At 39.6% G+C, this 17,146-nt stretch overlaps 1 protein-coding gene across 1 annotated transcript in view; it reads right to left on the reverse strand.

Annotated features, from left to right (window-relative positions):
* Window positions 1-17,146, reverse strand: part of BRWD1 (bromodomain and WD repeat domain containing 1) — a 46,635-nt gene that overhangs the window by 5,363 nt on the left and 24,126 nt on the right. The window contains exons 28-40 of the mRNA XM_032678155.1: window positions 16,817-16,928; window positions 13,448-13,509; window positions 11,562-11,717; window positions 10,370-10,490; window positions 8,969-9,094; window positions 8,396-8,471; window positions 7,902-7,946; window positions 7,150-7,296; window positions 6,346-6,498; window positions 5,997-6,166; window positions 4,346-4,581; window positions 2,789-2,974; window positions 1,345-2,325 (exon numbers count right to left, since the gene is read on the reverse strand). Of these exons, the coding sequence (XP_032534046.1) occupies window positions 1,345-2,325; window positions 2,789-2,974; window positions 4,346-4,581; window positions 5,997-6,166; window positions 6,346-6,498; window positions 7,150-7,296; window positions 7,902-7,946; window positions 8,396-8,471; window positions 8,969-9,094; window positions 10,370-10,490; window positions 11,562-11,717; window positions 13,448-13,509; window positions 16,817-16,928 (2,571 nt within the window). The remainder of the gene's footprint in view (window positions 1-1,344; window positions 2,326-2,788; window positions 2,975-4,345; window positions 4,582-5,996; window positions 6,167-6,345; window positions 6,499-7,149; window positions 7,297-7,901; window positions 7,947-8,395; window positions 8,472-8,968; window positions 9,095-10,369; window positions 10,491-11,561; window positions 11,718-13,447; window positions 13,510-16,816; window positions 16,929-17,146) is intronic.

Here is a 17,146-nt window from a genome sequence, read left to right on the forward strand (position 1 = left end):
GGTTTATACATTAAAATATACTGCATGATATATATATATTTTAAAAAAACCCTAAAGTAAAGCTTCCACATAAATTATTTAGCTGGTTACTTGTGCACTGTATATATATATATATACACACATATATATACATTCATATGTGTATAAAATATACACATTTGTTTGAAAACAGATACTACATAAACACAAATATACCTATATATGTATTTAAATAAAAGCATGATATGCTCCAGCAGTACCTGAAATGAGGTGCTAGAGAAGCTTGAGAATGGAAATGTTACCAAGAGCTATAAATTCTCACTAAATCAAGTACATGTACAAATATCTTCCCTCTTTGCTGTATTGAGTCTCAAAGTAATGGAACAGGACTCCAAAAAACTCCAAAGCAGTTTTATATTTGACTCAGAAGATCTGACATAGGAAGCACATTCAAGTAAGATTTTTCAATTTTGTAAGGCTGTTAAAAAAATTCCCTCCCCCCAGTTTTCTTCTCCTCCCTATTTTCCAGCTGGATCCTTTCCCATTGCTAGTGATAAAAAAGTGAGAAACATTTTCAGTATGGTTAGCACATATAAAAACTAAGATCATAGTATAAAACAAATAAGCATTCCTTGTGGAAATTCATCCTAAGAGATTCAGCTTAGATTTTAGATACATTTTCAGAGATAATGATTTTCTTATCAAGATTTTTAAGGCACAGTGAGAGGTTTGGAAGGATGAGACACGAACACCAAGGTCAGAAGAGTCTTTCAAATTCCAAATCAGGACTGATTCCCTAATAACAGAGACACATAATGTACAGGACCTGTTTTAATAAACTTCAGCATCGTTGTGATAATCTTAAAAAAGCCCCCCAAACCCCAACTCTCCAAATCACAGCACACACAAGTATTTGAGTGACAGACAACATTATAGGAAAAAAAAAACCCCAAATCAAAGAATGTAGCTTTTTGAAACAAGTGAAATGATAAATCTTGCTTTGCAAAGTGCCCCTCTGTGTTAAGGACTCTGACAGATTGAAATCCAGAAGTCAAATCAAGTGACAGGTTCTGGTGCCCACCACGGATGTGAGAATAATTAAAACACCTTTCAATCAACTCTGTTTGGAAAAGCTATCACTAAAGTTACTCAAAGTGGAAATGACTGTTGTAAATCAGTGCCAGCACAGAAAATTTTCACAGGAAATTCAGATAATCTTTACCCACAAACTGAAAACAAGAAAACTACAAACCAGAAGGTTCTGGTTACTGAAATTCTCCAAACAAGGAGCAGGTCACAGAGAGAGATTTTTCTCTCTCATCCCTCAGTATCAGGAGTTAGAGGCATTAACTTTTAAAATTTTACCTTTTCTAATGATTTTTGGTCTTCCTTTTCTCTTCCTCTTTCTTGCTTTCAAAAGAGTTTCACAGTAGTTGCTGTTGTTGGAATCAGCCTCAGAGTCCGTGTCAGAGGAGTGATGGAAGCTGGAACAGGGCCCGGATTTGGAACTCCCTGCAATCCTGGTTGGCACCAAGTTCTCCGAGGGGAAACTTTTCCACTCCTCCCTGGTTTCTGTCTCAGATTCTGCTGTGTCCTCTAAATCACTCAGGACTTTTGCTTTTTTTCCAGAAGCATTGAGCTGCTTGCCAGCTGCTTTCCTGCCATCCCACCGATCCAACTCAGAATCCACCTCATCCTCGGAGTTGCTCCCTGCAGGTTTATTGTGTGCAGATGTTGATTGGTCACAACCTTTCTGACTGCTCCCATCCTCGGAATTATGGCTTTTGGAGTCCTCCTCTGAAGAGTCTGGGCTGGGACTTTTCCCTTTGGGAGACAGAGGACGGGCTGGGCCCCGGAACTGTTTGTGGCCGTTGCTCTGCCAGGTTTTCTGGCACGTCTGCGTGTCCGGCTCGGAATCTGAAGTCCCATTTTCGGATTCACTCACGAATTTCCTCCGTGGAGCAGATGAGCCAGGCTGAGAAAGAGTTTTCCTCTTGGTGAGCTGCTCTTCTAATTCTTTCTCACTCTCTGACTTCAAGCCTGTGTCATCCTCGGATCTCTCCAGCAGCATCCTCCGGGCGGCGGCCGAGGCGTTCCGGTGAGGCAGCTTCCTGTTCCTGCAGCCAATTCCGATGCTTTCAGAGCTGGAAACCTCTTCCTCCACGTCACTCATCAGCCTTAATTTATTGGCAGCCACAGCAGCACTTCTCCGTGGGGTTTTCCTGTGTCTGCCAGTGCTGTTGCTGAGGGAGTCAGATGTCACCACGGAAGTGTTTTCAGAGTTACTCACGTACAACTTTTTCCTGACAGTTTTCCTTGTGTTCCCGTTCTCCTGAAGAACTGTTCCTGTAAAGGAAAGCAGAGATTAAAATCTTAAATATAAAGACAGCAGTTTCTGAAGTCTTCTCAAATCTAGGACAGGCTCAAGCCACAGACATGATAAATAAAATGCACTCCTGGTAACAGTCAGCTGTTTCTGTTGTCATAAATTTCAGATTCACTCTATTTTTGTGAAAATTAGAACTTCTTCACGAACTGTTGCTTTTTCATTAAGATATAAAATGTTTCAAGATATTCCCTCTTGGTTTCTGCCCTCCTCCCCTAAGCACTGAAAAAAAACCCCAACAAACACTTTAAAAGTTGAGTATTTGAGAGCTTCAAAACTGCCATCAGTAAAAAAATTAGCATCTTACCTGTACAGCGATTTGAAAAAAAACACACTAACCACACTTATTTTTATATATAACATATATATGTACTTAGAGACACTTGTGGTGTTTGATTTGACACTAAAGCCCTCAGCCCTCACCTGTCTGTTTTCTCTGAGCAGCTCGATTCCGGGTTATCCTGCGACTGCTGCCCTTCCTCCTGCACACCCCGTTGTGCAGAGGGGGGGACACGACAGCCCCAGAACATTCTTTGCTGTCTTCTGAGCTGCTTGTGGAGGATGAAGATGAAGAGGAAGTAGATAAAGAGACCACTGAACCTTCACTTTCTGTTAAAAAAAAAACAAAACAACCAAACAGTAGTTGGCAATTAGAATTCCAAAGGGCTTCCAGTGTAGGAGCTACATTTTGCTGATTCAGGATATCTTCAATATTTCCTTGCAGTTTTGTCTTAAAATTCACAATCCTGCCTGAATGTCTTACAGGGATGAGATTGGGAGCTCTGCAAAATATCCCACTCCATATTCCTGCAGTGCCAGGAAACTCCTTCAACCTGTGTTTAAGTTGCCATTAAAATACAACAGCTCTTTTCAAGCAACAGATTTAAAAGAAAAGCTTGTTAAAAAAAACACCACCACAAAACATGTTCTGACAGGTTTCACCAGGACTTGCATTCTTTGAAATAAGCTGAATTTTTATCAAGGTGAATCGTAGGGGAAGAAGGGAAAGACAAGAAGGTTTTTATGTCTTGGGGAACTTCAGTAATTTTCTAATTTTGGATGCCAATTTTCATGTTATATATATATATATATATATATATGTGAGCATATAACCTGTATCTTATGTAGTACCATCTATCAAATATACTATGCTTTCCTATTGATAGGTTTCTTGATTAATAAATATTAAGTGACTGTATTCTACATGATTTTAAAGCAAAAAGCTATGTTTAGTACACAATTTTTTTTATAACATTCATAGTAAATAATGTAGTAGGTGTCCAAAATTCAGTAAAATACACAAAATTCTGTATTACACAAAGAAACTAAAGCATACAGAAATCCTGTCTAAAGGATTTCATGTTAAAAATATAAACTGCATTTAACAGTTCAGAATGCAAATTATGGCAGTTCATAGAACCACAGAACAGTCTGGGTTGGAAGAGAACTTAAAGATCATCTCATTCCAACCCCCTGCCACGGGCAGGGACACCTTCCACTCTCCCACCTTGCTCCAAGCCCCATCCAACCTGGCCTTGGACACTTCCAGGGATCCAGGGGCAGCCACAGCTTCTCTGGGCAACCTGTGACAGGGCCTCACCACCCTCACAGCCAACAAATCCTTCCCAATATCCCATCTAACCCTGCTCTCTGTCAGTTTGAAGCCATTCCCCCTTGTCCTGTCACTCCATCCCTTGGAAATAGTCTCTCTCTATCTTTTTTGTCGGCTCCCCTCAGGTCCTGCAAGGCCACAATCAGGTCACCCCAAAGCTTCTCTTCTCCAGGCTGAACAATCCCAGCTCTCCCAGTCTTTCCTCCCAGCAGAGCTGCTCCATCCCTCTGATCCTCTTGGTGCCTGCTCTGGACTCTCTCCAACAGCTCCATGTCCTTCCTGTGCTGGGCCCCCAGAGCTGGAGGCAGCTCTGCAGGGGGGGGTCTCACTAAAACAAGTTTATAATATAAATTTACAAAGTTCCTGACCTGATGATAATGCAGAACAGTTGGTCAGTGTTGTGGCTCTGGCTTTGCCATTCCTCTCAAAGGCTGCCAGGCGCACACAATCCGAGGATTCTCCGGAGGAACTCTGGTTGTATCTCCCAGCGTTCGGTTTATGGCTTGTGACACAGGCGGCTCTGCTTGAGGTAGGTTGGGGGAAAGAATCTTCCTGCTCAGATTCAACTTTTGCCTGAGACTTCAGTGGTTTCTGCTTCGAATTTCTAGGGAAAGGGGAAAGAAGGAAAGAAAGAACAGCCATGCAGGTTGTAAAACTGTCACAGAGAATGGTAATTACGTATTTTAACAACATGTCGCTAATGGAACACCACAGGATTTTAGGGTTATGGAAGGGGAATTACATTTGTAATGAGCTAAAGTGGGACAATTTTAACTCTGACAAGGCTGAACATTAAGTACTTTCATTAAAATAAACCTGCACTCCTAGTGAAGTCATACAAGAGGAGACATTCTTTCTCTGCTCTGAGCAATGTAATGCTGAATGTCCTCCAGACAATTCATGTCCTCTTACTGTTCACCAGGAAATTTAAACAGCAGCCTAAATTCCTCTTGAATCCTCAGCCTCTGGTTCACTGCCCACCAGCCTCACACCAAGGCAAAACTAACATTATTCCACAACAAACTGAGTTTCAAAGACACACAGAAGGTGTAACCTCAGAGAAAATTCACTGTCTAAAATAAAGAGTAACTCACTGATTTGATTCCTCCTTCCTACACATTCCAGTGCCACCTCAGTCCTGCTCAGCCACTTGTGTTCACAGCCACATTCAGCCACTTGTCTTCACACTTAGAACCATTTTGGCACTTGGTTCCTTACACTGCAAGGTTTCCAGACATTCATCCAGGGCCACAAGGTGTCTAATGCTTTTTCTGCCATCCAAACCCTCTCCCATATAGTCCCAAACAAGTCACATATAATTCTCCAGGTATGAGCAGACAGGCAGTTTCAAAGCACAATTTCTGCCTACCTTGGTGTGTGTTTCTTTATCTGAAAATGTAAAAGCAATCCCCTGAAATTAGATTTATCTTAAAACTCTTATTCCTACGCTTTCACTGCCACAGAAGAAAGACTGGACAGCAGCAGAAAGGGAGCAGCTCAGTTTCAATAATTTACCACGTTTAGTTTTTGTATTTTGTCCCACTTCATCCCACATATAAGTTAAGAATATGAGTTAACTATGCCTAACAGCAATTGTGCCAAAAGCTTGTTTGCCTTCAAAAGAGAAAAGGCAAATCCAGCTGCCAAATGAATGCTACAGCAAGTGACAACTTCCATAAATTCCACAGGACTGACTTTACTCCAGACATGATAAAATATGTAATATATGCAATCTTACTGTTTCAATCCTCGTTATTTCAGTCAAATTAAATATTGACTCCCTGACTCAAATATCCAAAAAAACCCCAAAAGTGAACCTCCAGCCTTTCCTTCTCTTCTGTCTCTTTGCTGTTTCACAGACAGTTTTATGCTACAAAAAACCCACTATTTTTTTGCAAGAGAATTATAAAAAATCTCAAGGAGCTTGCAAACCATTTAATAAACCAACTGTTCTCCTCTTCACAGACTAAATGTGACAGTCAAGATTAATATTAGTGTCTACATCTAGATAATAATTACCTGAGCATTTTGCTGGGCTGCTGCACCGAGCTCTGATTATTGAATCTCCTGGTGTACCTCTGGTTCCTTCGGAGCTTTTCGTTCTGTTTCTGCCCGTTTTTGAAATCTGAAACAATTCTTCTTATTTTCTCTTCAAACAGTGCTGACAATCTCAAGGTCATACTGTAAATCTAGGTAGGGAAGCGGCTTACATTAAAACCAAATCCTTTTATCCAAGAATAACAGCTCTAAAATTAAAAACTGTGCAGAAAAAGCAGCAGAAAAAGCACATGCAGCCCCATGTAACATTCCAAAATAATACCTCGTTTCATTAAGACATTCACAACCCCCCCCAAATATTTACAGCTACCTTTGATTTTTTGTTTGGAGTATAAGATTTTGCATTACTAAATATTAGCCTTATATCCTTGCACAGTTCCATTGGAGTGTCATAATTCCCAGCTTCCAGAGTTTCTTTCACTGTACCAAAGTCCATGGGAGTGTCTATAATGTTTCTGTAATCCTGGATAAAACACAGGGGGAAAAAAAAAAAAAAAGGATTCTGTGAAGGAAAAAAACAACACTTTTTTGAGTTTTATTTCTGTAATTTGAGGGTAGCTAAAATGACCCAGATTATTTTCACCTAAAAATGACAGAGATTATCTTAACCAGCAGTGAAAAAGAACTACCTGCCACAGCAGAAAGCAACATTTTTGCTGACACTACTTGATTTTAAATCTCCCAACAGATTTAGGGTAAAAAACAACAAAAAAACCCCTAAATCAAACCCCCTCAATCTTCCTTTCTCGCCTGTTAACGTGTTTTAGAGAACTTTAAGATGTCTTTAAAACCTGAAGTGAGACTCAAACTCCAAATGAGAAGACCACAGGAAAACAGTTACATGCTTGTAAAGAAGTTTTTTTCCTTTAAATTAAGTTAGTTGGGATTTTAGACAAAAAAAGGGACTGAAAAGTTAGAGAGAATACCACAAACAACTAAAAGAAAGAGAAGGAACAAATCAATTTGAGCTCAGGCTCAATCGACTGGTCTTGGTAGATTATCCCTCAATAAACTACTTTTAACTAAGAAAATATAAATTTATCTAAAATTATTTCCCTATGAAAGCAAGTGGAAAAAAAAAAAGACTCTGAGAAGGTTATTAAGAACAACTTACAGGATATTGATCCAAGTCAACAGGCTGCCTGAAAGGTTCTGAATCTTCACACTGGAAAATTAAATTCACCAGCTCCATGCACTGCTTCTTCCAACAGTTCTCATCATAGCCACCTTTCACACTTTTCCCTTTTTTTAAGCCTCGTCCCTTGGGAAAAAAAAAAAATAAGGAAAAGCATTACTGAAATACAGCAAGAAAAAATTCAACTCGATAATCCCTCTGCAATTATTTTTGTGGCAGAAAAATGCACTTCCAAACACTGGTTTATGACAAGAAGTACACTCCTAATATTTAGTAATAAAATTGTAAATTTTATTATAAATTTATATTATAAATTTATATTATAAATTATTAAGAAAATCTAGCAAATTATACTATTTTCTTTTACTATATTTAAAAATTTTGAATATTGAGAGGCACAAACCCCATACCTCCTGATACATATTATTCTCAAAAGATTTGAATAATATCCTTCACTCAAAGTATTTTTTCCAAGCATGTCAGGGAATAATGATTTTATTTCAGCACCAGACAGATAACTGAAAACTCTTCACTGGTATCAAACTTGTAAATAATATTTTCTCCCACAAATACATAGAATGAGTATAGAAGCATTAAAACAGCAAGGACCTATTTAAGCAAAGCTTTTCCTTCCTTTAAATCCATCAGGAAAATTCTGTTCTGTGATTGTTGTAAAAGCAAACATCCCTCCCACAGAATTTTGGGTTATATGTAAAGATCAGCCAACTCACTTTTCTCCTCCTATAGGATGTTCTTGGAACACATTTTTCGTCATCCTGCACAAAATAAAATCAATCCTCTTCAAAATGATGGATGAAAAAACAGGTGATATGTGCTCAAAGTGTCATTACATTGATATTGTGGTAAAAATGGATTTTTACTCTCAAGTCTCTCAGCAAGACAGAAGATGAGCATGAAAAAAATACAGCACAGCATTGGAGGGACTTGGAAAGCAACATCCTTGATCCCACCAGTGAAAATTCCTGACTCCAACTCTTGTCCTTATTACAAGGGAAAGACCACCACCAGGAGTTGCAATAAGATAACCACCAGCTCTGAACCTCAGTAATATTATCAGTAATTCAATTCACTGATAATAAATATCATAAAAAATTCATAATGTATTCCATGTTCGTATTAGCAAATAGTTCAAAAACCATTGGAAGGTTGGTGGTCTTTTCTTACATAAATTACTGGAATTATCCACCCAAATAAAAAAGCTTACCAGATCAGCATCATGACAGTCTTGTTCATCATCTGTAGTGCTACAGAGCTCAAAAATGTTTGTACAGTCCTGATCACTGCAATGCAATTAAATCTCTGTTACTGGAAGAGCAAAAGCAGGGCTGTTGTTCCCTAAACTCAACCAAAATCAAGAGTTACTTGTAAAAGGGGAGACAGCAACTAAGAATTAATATAGAAATTAGCATTAGGAATTTGAAAGGGGCCTTCCCACTTCTTTCAAAATAAACCTCTCAAGTGGTTTATTAAGTGATTTCCTGCAACTTGAACTCCTAACCATGACAGCACAAAACTTACTGTATGGGCTGAGCTACTCAACATCCTCAATGTGAAGCGATATTTTGGTACTATAAATACTATAAATACCAGGGAAAACAAGTTAAAATGCCTCAAAGTTGAACATCTCAGTATTTAAAATAAGATTCAGAGAGAATTATACACCTGTCCTTGCAGTGCACTGAGAAACAAGCAAAAGCAGGGCTCAAAGCTGCTTATACTCTCCCACTGTTGAAGAGCATGAGGGTCCCAACATTATTTAGATTAAAATGCCACTTACTTGATGAACTTTAAGAGCTGGGTAGTGATCTTTTTTGCAGCTCTGGCAATGGCACTCCCAGGTTCATTGAAGGTTCTGGCATTGCTTTCAATGTATCTGACTTCCCAAACCAAAGCTGAGATTCTCCTTCAAATCAGAAAACACTGCACCTTTAAAACTAAAGAAAAGCTTAAAGCCAGCAAAACCTGCATCTTAGTAATTTTCTGGCCACGTTACATTTAGATGCCCTTTGTTTTGTGTTTCATCAGATCAGTCTCAAACTTTTCATTCACATGGAAAATGCAAGGAAGCAAAACCAGCAGTGCATGTATTGAATGACTTGGTTTCCAAATTGTTATTGATAATTTATCCTTTGGATATAAATTCATACACAGCCATGTAAGCACTAGCATTTGTTACCAGTAAATCATAAATTACCACTGAAATAATCCTGAGGATTGTGGATTCCTTGGTATCTCTAAAAAGATTTTTTAAAAGCTTACATTTCACCTGAACCAAAAAAGGGGGGGGGGGAAGTACTATTTAATCACTGTAAATCATCACATTTCTTCTGGAAACATCAGAAGGTGCTTCCACAAAGCCCTGACAAATGGAACACAAGTTGTGTTGTATTTAAAGAATTTTTAATAATAAATACAAGGCACAAGCAATTAAAAGAAAAGTCAAAAGCAGCTTCGTCTAATTAAATTTTTAAAGACAGCTACAAGGTTCCTTTCTGTCTTCCCTCACAGATCTTGCTTTGAGGCCACCAGGCAAAGCAGTGCCCTCTGTAAAATGACAGATGTGAGAAACTGCTACAAATTAAAACTATAACTTGATAGAAATGAGCTCCCACAAACGTGTCATTTCATTTCTATAACTCATTTCTCTAATTCCTTATAGTTGGCAATTCTTCAACTACAGAATTTCAAATTATTTCCCAAGACATTGTTTCCATCTTACAGAGGAGGAAAACCACTATTAGTGACTCTTCACTGTATTTACAGACACGTTGAATGCAGGTCCAGATGAAAAAATATATTTAACATTATTTTAGAGCTATAGACACCCAGCACATCCAGCAAATCAGAACTTTATCATCAATGCACTCTCCCCTCCTTCTCAAGTTTTATCACTTGAAATGCTGGTGATAATATTTAACATTTCACCTCTGTGTTTAAGCCCATTTCTTAAAGTAATTTAAGAGCTTAAGGGTTTAACCCTCTTCAAATTCAAAGTAACTGAAGTCCAGTACTTCAAAACCCAAATTGCCTTTAGGACTGAAGTAACTTCAGGGCTTTTTTTTAAAATATTTGGTGATTTCAAAGAGCAAATTTCTCAGAGAATAAATGTCAGTGTTCATTGTAAGTCTGAAAACAGCCCCAATATGATCTTCTCCCATGTTCCCCTGGAAGCACTGACCTGTAGAACCTGTTGGCCAGCCTGGTCCTGATGGTGTTGAGGTCTGTGGGATAAGCAATCACTGTGCAGTATTTGGGGTATGTGCACAGGTCAACAGGGCCAGAGAAAGGTGCTGAAATGTCTGGGAAGAAACAGCAACAACAGCAAGATTTAACTGTTTGAACTGCAGCCTTCCAGTATCTGAGGGGAGCCCACAGGAAACATGGACAGGGACTATTTACAAGGAGTGACAGGACAAGGGGGAATGGCTTCAAACTGACAAAGAGTAGGGTTAGATGGGATATGGGGAAGAAATTCTTCCCTGTGAGGGTGCCCAGGGAAGCTGTGGCTGCTCCTGGATCCCTGGAAGTGTCCAAAGTCAGGCTGGATGGGGCTTGGAACAACCTGGGCTAGTGGAAGGTGTCCTTGCCCTTGGTAGGGCGGTGGGACCGGATGATCTTAAAGGTCCCTTCCAACCCAAACCATTCTGTGATTCTGTGAACTGCCATAATTTGCATTTGCATTCTGAATTGGTAAATGAAGGTTATAGTTTTAACATGAAATCCTTTAGACAGGATTTCTGTAGGGTTTGGTTTTCTTGCAGGGGGTTGGAACTGGATGAGCTTTAAGGTCCCTTCCAATCCAGGACATTCCATGATCCTGCTGCAAAGTTTGTAGGCAGATGACAACTGAGGCAGGTGTTCAGTTTTTATGTATAATTCTTGATAAAACCAATGACTTATAAAATTATCACAGAATGTGCTGAGTTGGAAGTGACCCACAAGGATCAGAGTCCAACCCCTGGCCCTGCAGGCCAAGATCCTCAAGAATCCCACCATGTGCCTCAGAGTATCATCCAAATTCTCCTGGAGCTCTGGCAGCCTTGGGGCCGTGCCCACTGCCCTGGGGAGCCTGGGCAGTGCCCACCACCCTCTGGGGAAAGAACCTTGTCCTGAGATCCACCCTGAGCCTGCCCTGTCACAACTTCAGGCCATTCCCTGGGTTCTGTCCCTGGTCCCCCCAGAGCACAGCTGCCCCTCAAGTTGTGACTGCAATGTGCTCTCCCCTCAAGTCTCCTCCAGGCTGAACCACATAAAAACATATGAACATTTACAGGACTTTATCCCAGGGAATGGGATGCCCTGGATATCCCAGGGCTCTTTATAAATCAAGGTTAGGAGCAAACTGCCTAAAGCTTGGATTCCATGCTCACCAAGAGTCATAAGCTGATCAATACCACTGATAATCCGTTCACAGGCTTCATCACGAGATTTCATCCCCCACTCCCCTTCCTGGGGTTTGTACAGGAGCCTCTCCACCTCTTCTGGAGTCACAGAGACACTGCCCCCTAATTCTTCAGGCTGATCAACTGAAGAGACACAGCAGAGAGGGGAAGGAGTGAGAATACACAACAACAGAAGTTGTGCAGTCCTCACACTTATTAATCATGGGCTTGTAAAGGACAAAAAAATCAATCTTGCCTTGAAATGGAGTCTGATGATAAAACTATGGGAAAAAGATTACACAAAATGTATGTAACAGCAAAATATCCTTTGTTCTCTCCTTCTGCAGTTCTGAACTTCCAGAAAACTCTTTCCTCCCCTTCTTCTAAGCACAAGACTTAACAGAGGACTTGACTCAGAAGGGCTGTTTATGCTTTTTTAGATGCACATCCTAAACTTCACAGGATCACAATGCCATTTAAACAGCTGCAGGTCAGACCTTGTGACTCCCTTCTTGGCATTACTGACTGATCTTCTGACAATTTAAAAATATTTGTTTCCAGCACGGCAGATTTCAAAGCAACAAGAACGCTGGCTTAGAGCTGGATATAAACAGCACTTCCACCAGCATGGAGAGTCTGTCCATGGAAAATGAAGGCAAGGAAGGAAAAGGCTCCTTGGCAGTGTCAGGATGACTGTAATCCATGAATATGCTGCATATCAAGACTAAAACACATTTCAGCTACAACTAATGCAGAGAAAAATCCAAGTTTTAATGGGGGATCCTCTAAGTTTACCAAAAGTACTATTTTTTTCCCTTCAGCTGAAGAGGGTTAGTCTTAATAACTCAAATAATTTCTAGTTCTCTGTTCATTATTGCACTGACAGAGCCTTAAAGTGTTTGTTATCCACTTGAACAACACTAAACATGAAGCAGTTCTTCAAGACACATCTGAATGTTTGTCTTGAAAACCATGAGACAAAACTTATGCTGGCAGGATCCAGCAAAAAACTAAATTATTAGCACCCTCAGTGCTGCTGTTGTCCCACACTTCCATCTTAGCAAACTGAACGGAGAAGAAATATTTTGGGAGAAGAGGGGTAAACCCAAGGTACAGCTTCCATCTGATCTGTAAGTCAGATGGAAAAACAAGGAAGGGAAAGCAAAGGAGAAGGGGTTTAAATCCCTTTTTACACTACATTGTTAACATAATAATGGTTCTGTGTGTCTAAGTGTGTCTAACAGCTTCACTGCCCTACACAGTGTTGTTTTTTCTGCCTGGAAAGAACGAAAACAAGGAGTTCTGGATTCTCCTTAGACAATTTTTGTTCTTCCTGCAGACAAGTGGTTGCTGTGGTCCTTATCCATGACCTGTTCAGAGGATGTTATTCCCAATTTTTTGACCTTATCCATCAAAGACACATCATCATTTAGCTTTTTTTTTATTCCTGTGTGTCCCTTCCCTGTTTTCCTGTGGTAAAGTCATGGACACAGATTACAGAGAACATCCTCCTGTGTGCAATATATTCAGACTTAAGAAGAAATATAAGCCTTTCAGATGTCTGGGAAACACTCAGCAAAGGTTATTAATAAATTAGATTTACTGTCTTTTTTTTTCAGCTTATTCAGTAACTATTCTCTCAATAACTCCCAAACTTTCTCCAAACATTTAAAGTACTTCCTTCAAAATTGCCCTGGAAGATGCGAGGGGAAAAATATAAGTATACTGAAGTTATTTCACTAAATCTGAATCAAGACTGTCTTTAAGAACTCATACAAAGAGAGAATCACCTCAGGTCCAGTACCTGAACAAAATAAAAAATTGGAAAGAGGGAGAAGCACATTAAAGCAATTTATTAACAGGTTTCTACTTACCATTATCAGGAACTGGTTCCATGTCCCAGGGGCTCAGCTTTTCAATTTCACCATTGTCCCATCTGATTCACCACAGAAAAAGTAAAATCAAATAATAATAATTTCAAGTTATCTTGGCTCAGATGTATTCCCTCCAAGCACATTTCAATCACAGCTATAAGAACATTTAAACTACAGCTATTTTTAGGTAGTGGCAAAATATATTGTATAAACTTGCATGTAAACAAACCAGCAAAAAGGAAACATTTTTCAAGTTAAAACTGTCCTGATTTTGGCTGTATGCAGCCTACCCAATTTATAAATCAATTTTACAAAGCCTGTATCAAGCAGCTTAGGAAGAAAAATAAGCTGCACACCTGGAAAAGTGAGATAACAACATCAAGGGGAGGATTTGAGGAAAAACACAGGGGAGGATTTTTCTGCTGACCACCACAGGAGTTGGGCAAGTCCATGGAATGTGTCAGAATGAGAACAGTAAGTGAGGTATTTCCCATATTAACATGTCATTTTATAAGGCAGATCGTCTTAAACCAAAGAAAATAAATATAAAATGAAGAAACTGAAGTTAATTAAGGTCTAACTGAAGCAAAAGCAGACAAGTGAGATTGATACACCTCTATGTTCGCTCTGACACTTAAATGTCAAGTATGAACATCAGTTTGAGATCCCTCCAAATCCTCACATGTTTTTAAAACCACCTAAAATACCACTAAATTTTGGTACTTCAAACATAAGGAATGTCTGACTGGATCAGCTGGTCCAACTACACCATTAATTTGTGTCCCTGAAGCTGTAAGTGGAAGATGCTGTTTGCAGTCCCCATGATCCTGGTACAATCCCATTCTGCTCATCATTCCAGCATTCCTGATCCCTGTATTCCTCCAGGCATGGCTGTGAACACATCCCAACCTATTTCCTTTACTATCTGCTTGTTTTTGTCCAGTATCTTTTTGAACCTGCTGATATTGCTCTCACAGCCTCCTATGGAAATGTATTTGCTCCAACCCTGTCAGCTTAGTTTCTCTAACAGCTTTTATATATATATTATTTTTTTATATATATACACACATATATTATTCTTTATTATCAGCACCTACCAGAAATAAATGTATCAGTCTACAGTTCACCATTTTCCCTCCTGAGCTTTGCCAGCAGCTTCCTGGCAGAGATTTCCAAATTCCTGGGTGAATGGCATCGAATTCTGATGCCTTAATAAACTCAGATATTTGGTCTAAAACCTCCTGTGTATTTATTTCAAACTCACTGGAAATTGAAGTGACCATACTCAGAGTATTTTGTAATTAAACCTCTGCTCAGGCAACAGCATCTCTCCATTGTTTTGGATTATCCAATGACTTAGGAAAACTTGGATGCATCACATTCAGCCTGTTTGATCTCTGAAGGTTCATCAGTTCAGTTCTCCTCCCCAGCTACTGTACAATATTTCAGAAGTTGCTGATGTTCCCAAATGGATAAACTACTCCATAATCTTGCATGTAAGACTTTATCAACATAGTTCAGCACAACTTAAGCCCCACTTAGTTCTGCTTAAGCTCTGTTTATTCAAGTAATGTAACTTAACATATCAAGCTGCTTTACACAAACCTATTATTATCTGGCCAATAAAATAACAAAAAATTCAGTTTATCTTCAATTTATTTCTTATCCATACAACAGCAATGGTAATAATTTGAGATTAATGAGTGTGTGACAAAAAGAGTAAGTCACAAAACCCAAATACACCTGTCAAACACTCCAGATATTTTTATATACATATCTTAAGATTCTCCTCTAGAAGAGCTGTTTGTGAGACCAGTTAGAACAGTCACATTCTCTCCAAAGGCAGCACAGACCCTGGAAGAGATCCCTTTGGAAAGTGGTCTTTGGGGAGTACAGCATTCCTTCCCTGTTCAATTATTAAGCTCTGCTCTGCTAAAGGCTGGTAGATTAAAATACTGAAATATCCTTTAGCTCTCACAGAAGAAAGAAGCTCAGGAAATTGGCTCCAGGCTCTGTTTCATAACTGGAAACTTGATTTTGAACTGGGCAGGAAAACATCCAAATCCATCTCTAAACTTGCTCTTAAGGAACAACTGTGGTACATAACAACAGAAATGATGAGATGTACAGATATGGGAAGTAACAGAGCAGGCAAGAACTTCAATCTGGGAGTTAATTCCACCTTCCCAGCAAGGAAAATCAATGGGATAGAAGACAAGGAAAGCAGATGAAACAAGGAACCAAAATATGTAACACAATCTTGGCACTCTCACAGAATTGCCTTATTACCTATAAATGTTTCCTCTCTTTGTGCTGAGCAACAAGTTCAAAAGCAAAAAAAAATATTAAAAAGCTCTTCAACAATGAAAATCTGAATATTAAATGTACTGTAAAAGATATGAGAACAATCCCTGGGCATGGTAAAAATAGGAATAATAAGTATTCATTGTTTATTCTCTTTACAGTCATCCCTCAGCGGGGGGATCCAAAGCAAGCAAAATCCCAGGATTACCCTTCCAGTGCCCAGTGGGAACTTGCTGGAGAGGGATTTTTCACAAGGGCAGGTACTGACAGGACAAGGGGGAATGGCTTCAGACTGAGAGAGAGTAGGGTTAGATGGGATATTAGGAAGGGATTCTTCCCTGTGAGGGTGGTGAAGCCCTGGCCCAGGTTGCCCAGAGAAGCTGTGGTTGCCCCTGGATCCCTGGAAGTGTCCAAGGCCAGGTTGGACAGGGCTTGGAGCAACCTGGGCTAGTGGAAGGTGTCCTTGCCCATGGCAGGGGGTGGAATGGGATGATCTTTAAGGTCCCTTCCAACCCAAACCATTCTGTGTTTCTGTTTCACACAGTTTGGACAGGGCAGGACAAGGATGATGTTCTGGTTCTGAACACTGAGGTCCAGAAACATCTTTGTTGATCTTCTCCTTTGTGTGAAGGCCTCTTTGTTGATATGGAAAAACGGGTGCACAATGTGACAGACAAAAGTGTGAGGACTGGAAGCATAAGGACCATGACGTCAGCAACCACAGCAGAGATTCAGCATCTCCCATCCAAAATCAATTATCAATGAAGACTAATAATTAATATTCACTGAAAATTGCATTACTTGGCTCATGAAAGAGATCCAGCCTTAGTCATTACAGAAAATGTGAAGAGGTCAACAACTCCTTTTCCCATATTACTACCCATTAACAAGTTGCCACAAGTTCTGACATATTCTTACTACCTTAGCAACTTAAAACCATTAAATAACAATAAAACCAGGAAAATTATTTAATTGAGCAATTTATACATTCTCACACTAATAAAGGCAGCTGTGTGAGAGGCAACCCACACCACCAACAACAGAAGGGTAAAATCTTGTACTTACTTAACACTGTAGCACTGGAAGTGACTGTCTGGGTACTGAGGCTGGTAAGGTTCTTGTCCCAACACTGTCCCAAACCACCAGGCGTCGTCAATGATGGAGCGGAACCTGTCGGCTACAGCACAACACTCTGCTCAGATATTCTGCTAAGGGAAGTTATTTAACCACTTCTCTTCTACAGGGAACTAGAAAAACTGCTGATAAATGTTATTTCTTGATTTCTTTTTGTAATTAAAGTTCTAAACCCACCAGCATAAAAAAAAAGAGATGAGATCTCAACAGATGTTTTGACGACCCTATTAAGCTCCAAGGTTCGAATTTTCTAATTCTTAC

This window comes from Chiroxiphia lanceolata, chromosome 2, assembly GCF_009829145.1.
Source record: "Chiroxiphia lanceolata isolate bChiLan1 chromosome 2, bChiLan1.pri, whole genome shotgun sequence".
NCBI classification, from domain to species: domain Eukaryota; kingdom Metazoa; phylum Chordata; class Aves; order Passeriformes; family Pipridae; genus Chiroxiphia; species Chiroxiphia lanceolata.